The sequence below is a fragment of the Dromaius novaehollandiae genome, chromosome 14, assembly GCF_036370855.1.
Source record: "Dromaius novaehollandiae isolate bDroNov1 chromosome 14, bDroNov1.hap1, whole genome shotgun sequence".
In the NCBI taxonomy this organism is placed as follows: Eukaryota; Metazoa; Chordata; class Aves; order Casuariiformes; family Dromaiidae; genus Dromaius; species Dromaius novaehollandiae.
In genome coordinates this window covers 10524666-10532253 of record NC_088111.1, presented here as the reverse complement: position 1 = coordinate 10532253, position 7588 = coordinate 10524666, and the positions used below count along the sequence as shown (strand labels likewise).

At 42.7% G+C, this 7588-nt stretch overlaps 1 protein-coding gene across 2 annotated transcripts; it reads right to left on the bottom strand.

Moving 5' to 3' along the window:
• Window positions 1-304: 304 nt before the first annotated feature.
• Window positions 305-5449, bottom strand: RPS15A (ribosomal protein S15a). Of its 2 annotated transcripts, XM_026096447.2 has the most exons (6): window positions 5325-5410; window positions 4701-4794; window positions 4048-4185; window positions 3242-3321; window positions 1710-1795; window positions 305-437 (listed from the first exon to the last, which is right to left on the bottom strand). In XM_026096447.2, the coding sequence occupies exons 3-6, from the start codon at window positions 4178-4180 to the stop codon at window positions 344-346; spliced, it is 393 nt and encodes a 130-aa protein (XP_025952232.1). In that variant the 5' UTR covers window positions 4181-4185; window positions 4701-4794; window positions 5325-5410; the 3' UTR covers window positions 305-343. The 2 variants fall into 2 exon arrangements, with proteins under 2 accessions (XP_025952232.1, XP_025952233.1); XM_026096448.2 differs by lacking the exon at window positions 4701-4794 and having other exon boundaries at window positions 5325-5449.
• Between the last annotated feature and the right edge of the window lie 2139 nt (window positions 5450-7588).

Here is a 7588-nt window from a genome sequence, read left to right as displayed (position 1 = left end):
GTGACCCAACCACAGGACAGAAGAGTATGTAGCTTAGAATTCCCCTACTGAGGCTGTTTTGGATAACTGTCTGTAACTCATTCAAAAAACAGGTAACTATTAAAAGCATGTTATATCATTAACAGAAATAAAAGTTGCAACCATGGATGGTGTGGAACTCAAATGTCCGCGCCGAGTCCTTAACTTGCAATATCTTACATTTGAAGTAAAGTCAGAATTTTAGCATTGTTAAATAGCTGTCTGTTACAAGCTCTCTTGCAGGTACAGCTAGGAATCATTAAAATACTGACTGGAAACACCACAGTCCATTTGAGCAATTTATTAGTATCCTCTTTTACAAGTTTTAGAAAAAGAATCCCAGGATTTTGCCTCCTGTGTGTTTTCGCCTAGCCTCCTCGTGGTCCATGATGCCAGCTGAGGTTGTCAGTACTATGTACCTATTAAGAAAGAAAAAACGCTCAGTAATTTAAGTTTTGTCCTATACTCATGCAGAGCTGACAGCAATATCTAACTTCATTTTTATACTACAACACTTCAGATCTGTTTCTGTTAGAATTGACCTTATGTAACTAAGGTCAGGTTAGCAAGTATCAGTCAACAATAAAGAGCAACACTTCTAACAAAGTACAATTTTGAAGCACACAAAGGACATTCACAGGATTCAGATTTCCAAATATCTGCATAGTCTCAAGCAAGTTTTCATATACATTCCTACTGTACAGCCAGTTCAGCTGTTCCAGTGCTACCAACTGTATAGTTTCTAAACAAAGTCTGCTGCTGTTTTAAGCAGACATTCTTCTTCAGAGCAGGTATAGTTGCCATGGTGCCAGACAGCTCCTAAAGTCTGAATGCTTTATCACTCAGTGTTTTGAGCATAGTTCACTGTGATGCAGATGGGTATCTGCACTGACAACTAAAGCAGCCTTAGTAATTTCTAATGCCGCCATCTGGATTATCAGTATGCTTCATCCACAGAGCTTGATGACTGAAAACCTCTTGTGCCACCACTCTACAAATACTCTTGAAAAAAAATCCCAATATAACAATACATAGTAGTAAGCTATAGGTACAGCAAAACTAAGCTTAACGCTGGAGATTTAACAACAGAAATGACAAGAACTGTTAAATCCTGCCTTTGACAGGACAGACTGGATGAGCCACTGTTGTAGCTCTGTTCTTCTGGTACACTGTGATTCATTACTCTTGACTGAGTGAATTTTGGGAATGATCACCACACTGCAAAATAGTAGGATTCTCTATGTTTTGGAGGTTTGTTTAACAGAAGCCCTAGGTCTTGCATCACTTAATATCCAATTCATTTACTCACAATGAGCATGACTAAGGCAGTATGACCTACTTCTATCGATCTGGTAACTTTGATTACTCACTCCCCACATGTAGATGACCACCAGTAAAATTAAAATGACTAAGAAAAATCCAATAGCTGGTTTCACCATTTCTTCTACAGTTTCAGTGCAAAGCAAAAATAGGTCCTTACTAAGCAGAGCCACTTTAGAACTGGTTTAAAAAAAAGCATTTACATAGAAGTTTAACTTTTAGGCTGATGTTTACTTTCAGACTCAGAGAGGAAAAATGTCAAGTGAGTCTAACTTAGAAAGTATGGAAGTGTAACAAAAAAACCCTTCCATACACTCCCTTCTCCAGCTTGTTTTACATAGGACAGGTATTTAACTCCTCTCCATACTTACCCAAATTGACGCGAAGGCAGTAGGTTGTTCTGCCACTTTTCCAAGTCCTTCAGCTGAACATCAAATCTGGGACTGATTACACCACACTATAAAACAGAACTCCATTACAAACAGAAAAACTTCATAAATTGCATTTATACATCTGTCATTCCAACTCACTGTATGAAAGAATTTAACAACTGCCATTCGAGTCTTTTCTGTCAGCAAAAGATTGAAGTACCAAGAAATATTCTCCATTACCCATATTGTGAAACAAGACTTTTTTCTCAGATAAGTGAAGACTCTCACGCAGCTAAACAACTTTTATTTTCTTAGCCTTTGCTTCTTCCTCCTTGCCTGCGTGGAATGACTTATATTGCTACTGAAGCTAAATTAACAATTTAATGGCTAGACCTGGAAGAGTACAAAAGCATACTAAGCTACTAAACATTAATATCCTACATTATCAAAAAAACTGCGATTACCCAGGGGTATTTTATTTGGAAAAATCATCATACAAAGTTAGCCAAGAATACCTGGACATTTTAAACAAGGAAAAATTAAACATGCAAAAAAGTCATCCTCTTTTTCAAGTTAAGCCTATTAATTATTGACCATGACCACTACCAGCTTCAATTAGCTTAACAAATATCCAGAACAAGAACAAAAGTACACCTTCTGCGCTGATGGACATTTTACTGAACCAATTTTTCTGTTATTTCTACTACTGAGAGAAGCATTATGTGCAGCTGTACCACTCAAGATCATCTGCAACATCATTCAGAGACAGCTTAAGGAACACCATATTCAAAACTGACATATATTATGAAACCTAACACAATTCAGATTATTAGTGCTGTAAGTCTCTCCCTACTACACTCAAATAATTTTTAGCTACAAGATTTGTTCTTCATGATGATACTTCCCAGCATATTTTAGTTTACTGAAAAACTACCTCTCACTTGAATAGCTTAATTGGAAACAATGATACATTGCAAAGTCATCACTAAACTAGACAGGACAGCATTTTAAGACAAATGCACAGGAAAAAAGCAATTGCCAAAATGTATGCAAATACTTCATATGCCCCAGCAACTTAAGAAGCACCAATACAATTGGAGAATGTACCATTTTACTTTCCCTTAACTGCAAGCAAAGACCATCTATCAGCAGCAGAAAAGCTTGTCCTCTCACCATTTACAGGTATTAAGCATCCACTGGAAAGCAGGTCAACTGCTATATCCATCAACACAAAAGTCTTTTAAATAGCTTAAACAAAAGAAACCAGGAAATCACCAGGTAACCAAAAAGAGAGAGAAATACAATGTACTTGCAAGCTCGCATTCTGTGTTTAACAGAACTGTAACTAGACAAGCAAGAAAAAACAACAAACAAGTTAGGCTACTGATAACATCCATACCACTCTCCACGTACATGAACTTGACAAATACCATCTTCTTTATAAGTAACATTTTCAGAATTGGAGAAAACATGAAAAGGTCTCAGATTTAAACAGTTTCCTAGAGAACTGAGTTCAGAAAGACAAATCCTACCTTGTTGAGTCTGCCTGTGAGATTGACAACAATCTTCCCAGCTCTGTGATCATCAATTATCTCAAATTCACCAATGTAACCTATAAGAGATTAGAAAGCAGATAAAACCAGATGCATAACACACAGCTACATACAACTCATTTTAACTAGGTTGCACAAAACTTGTTCAAACATCTTCAGTTATTTAAGTCTAAAAAGCACCTTAAAAATACAGCATCCAGATAATTTCTGAACACTTTGTTTTCAACAAACAGGTTAACCCACTTCAGTGAATCTGGTGTGGCTCAAATGCACCAAAGGACTGTCTGTTGTACTTAACTACACATGGATTCTAGCTTTACAGAATGTAACACTGGAAGGAGAATTAGCTTTTTAGAACTTGTCTCATACCTGTGGAATCCTTGCAGTAGTTTTATACCTTAAAAGTTCTTTTTTAGAAAGAATACAGTAATCAAATAAGCTTATCCACCCCCAACAATACAGTTAATAGCAAACTTGCATAAAAGCATACATACATAACTTGTGGAGTCATTCTACAATGACTATTACCACCAACTAATTGTTCAAGTCTAAACAGAACTACATTGCCAGTTAAACAACACGCTCAAGCTCTTCCCAAAGATCTCCTTCATTACAGCAAACCAGCCGGAAACCATGAATGAGTGCTTGCCATTACCCAGGAGATTTTTTTTTCATTTAAACCATTTACGATATTGAAATTAGACAGAAGAAACTATTATTATCATACTGGACTTTGTTTGTGATCCTTCACAGAAAAAGGTCAACTTCGTGTAGTCTAAACTTACCATGCTTCATCATCACAGTTAAAAACCGGACAATTACTTTGGAGCATGGCCTAATGAGAACTTGGCGCTTTCCACGTTTCTCTGCATTGTTGATGCTTTTAAGAGCATCGGCCAGAACGTTCATGCGCACCATGGTGCCTGTGGGGAAAAAAAGAGGCAGTTATGTATACCAGCTTTTCATCACGGATATGTTTAGAGGCACACATTTTTTTAGAGCTACTTTTTATGCCCTAAAAGATCTAGCATTCTCACAAAAAGTTACACTGAAGCTTAAAAAGCACTCTTAGGTTAACAAACAGGTCAACTCATGTAGTCAAGTATGTCCAAAGGGATTCATAACCATCATAACAACCTGGGACACGTGACTTACTGTTACTTAAATATGGCTTTATCAGCAGACACACAGATTTAAAATACACTATCTAGAAGACATTACATCAACATGGCACCTTTCCTAAGTGAATTGTTTTGGGCTTTAAAACTTACGGAGCATTAGCTCTGTTTGAAAAACAACATATACATGATGTTAAATATATTTGACACAGTGCTCTCAGAAGGGCACCGGGTATGAACTTTCGCATTCTAGTGACAAGAACAAGAGCTCTCCCAGTACCACAAGGCATTACATGACTTGATGCTGTCGTGCCACTTACTAATAGAGCCAGTGCACTGCCAGACTACACAGGACGGTGCTCCTGACGCTGGGCCCAAGGGGCCAAGTCAAGCCATTCCCGAGATGGCCGGGTCCTGCAGCACATGAGGGGTTTCACCACCGGGCAGGAGCCCCCGGAGCAGCAGCCCTCGCTAACTGCTGCGCAAAAGCGAGCCCAGCCAGCAGCCCTCCGCCCGCGGAGAGCCGCCCGCTCCCGGGGCCCGGCCCGCCGCCCGCTCCCCAAGCCCCGCGCTCCCCCCGCCCCGGGCCCCACCACACCATGCTCGCTCCCTCGAGCCCCGGGCTTGGCGTCCGCCTGGCCGAGCGCTGCCCAGCCCGGCCTCCCCCTGCGCCCGGCCGGGCCCGGCCTGGCGCCGCGGCCCCCGCCCGCAGCTCCCCCCGCAGCCCTGCGGAGAGCGAAGTCACAGCCCGGAGGCGCTGCCCCCCACCCCCTGCTCAGGAGGCTCCAGAGAGCGCCAGGCAAGGCGCCGGCAGCCCGAAGCCGGCGGGGTCGGTCGGGCGCAGCCTCGGGGCCCCGGGGCGGCGGGCGGCGGCCGCCGCAGGGCCCGGATGGCCCCGGTACGCGGCGGATGGCAGCGGGGACCCAGCGGCACCCCCCACTCACCGGTGCAGCAAGATGGCGGAAAAGGAAGGGGCCCGGCCCCCGCGCGGGCTTATGGGAAGTTGCAGGCGCGCAGGGCGCCCGGGAGAGTCTCGCGAGACTTGCCGCCCCAGTCGGGAGGCGCCGCTCGCGAGGCCCAGCCATCCCCTATTGGCTGCGAGCCGCGCCCGGCAGGCTCGCAGCGGCGCTTCCGCTCCGTCTCCTATAGCAACGCGCACGCTTCCGCGGAGAGCCGCGCTACGGCCGCTCGCAGGGGCCAAAATTAGTAGAGAGCGGGGAGCGCGGGAGAGCTGCTGCCGCCAGCAGATCCTCGACCGGGACACGGGTGCAAACGGATCACGCACCGCAGCCGAGTGTAAAACATCTGCGTTTGGTGGAAGAAAATCCAAGAGGCGAATCCTGGCCGGTGTTCGCACCCGCAGGCGGCGAGCTCCAGGGATGGAGCTGAACCTGAAGTAACTGCGCACCAGAACCAGAAAGCAGCATCCGAGCGCTAACTTGTCTTCTATACAGCAAACTGTGCAGAAACACCAGTTCTAGACGGACAGCTGAACCTGGCACAGCAGGCAGTTTACTCCAATCTGAATACACCAGCACCTCATCTTTAAATAATGTAAAGCCTCTGGTTTCTTGCTATTTTTTAAAAAAGATGACTCAGACCAGCCTTCAACCACCACCCTGCACTCCACAGCTTTCTGCCATCCCATCAGCTGCTACAAAACTTTAAGAGGAGAATCCCTGTTATGGCACAAGGTTTGAGTTCGAGCCAAAAGCAGCAGATCAGCACTCTGCTGTCAAATGCAACTCTGAGAGCTCGCTCCAAGTGCTGTACATGTTGCAAGTTCTCTTAAGAACCAGCCTGGAAAAAAAAAAACAAAGTCACAAACTGAAGTACAAGAAGGTAGATGGCAGAAACCATAGAAAGGTTTTCAAAGAACCAAAAAGACAGCTTAAACATCTTCGCTTGCCATTTTAAGTTAAATACAAAAAGTACATTTTAATCAAAACTTAACAGGCTAACAGATACCTGACTTGCCAGAAAAATTGACTGATGTGACACTGTTACTACAAAATACAGACTCCACAAAATAAGAACATGTGTATCCATGCAGCATGATTTGCAAAGTCTTGCAGTAACAATGCAAATCCATGGTCTCTAGCAAATACATAGTGGGTAGCTACAATTAAGCTTGAAAGTGTTTTAAAAGGTGCTATTTCTCTCAAAATTCTATTACTGTTACGCCAGATGACATTTTACCCTGTCTTCAGGGTTCAATTCTCTGCAAACTGCTAAGTCATATTAATGTATATGATGAAAGTATTAACTATAGCTGCTGGGAAACAAAGTTCCCTTACAGTCTTGAAAGTAAAAGTGTTCTCACAGTTTTCAAGTCACCTATAAAAACACTAGTACCCAAAACCAGCATAATCCACTGCAGACTTAACCTACATTGTAGAAAAGGGTTCCCAAATTAATCATGCCTTCTAGGTCATTTGAAGGAGCAGAATTGCAAGTTGTCAGTGGTTTAATTATATACATAAACCCTCCACCCCACCCCCCACATAGTGTAGGAATTCCTAATATATTTGATTCGTACTGGTTTTAATTGGGCCATATACACTAACAGAACAGTGTAGTACTCCATATTGGGAGGATTGACACGAGGAGCTGAAGGTCTATGAGGGAAACAGAACACCACACCAAGACAATTGATTGTGTTTCTACAGAATTTCAACTTCAAATGAGAACATGGCTCAGAATATTGTAACAGAAAAAATTATACTGCTTCATTATTAATCTGGGGGTGCAAGGGTTGACCACCTCTTCTGAAGACAGCTCTACAGCACTGTTGAATATCACAGCTTGCCGTTTATATGAAGTGTATCTTCCAACAACAGTTTATCTGTGCAAGTAGAACATTTTCTAAATAACAACATTTTCAATATTACATTGTAGCATCTCCCTGCATTTCAGATCTGTTACAAATTTGACTTATTGGGCACAATTTGTCTTTCTTCCCCACAAATCCTTCCATATAACCCCAGTCCACTTTATCAGCTTAAATCAACTAGGGATGATGTTATTACAGCTCTTCCCCTCTACAGCAGAAGCTGTCATTACTTACCAGATAGAAGCTTTACTATTTGCTATGGGCTATTTCAAACGAAAGATGCTTTTCTGTTAAGACACTGCACTGATCTAGCAATGTACAGGACTACCATGTGACACTCGGACACATACCCAGGTCCAGTTCTTGATTAACAGA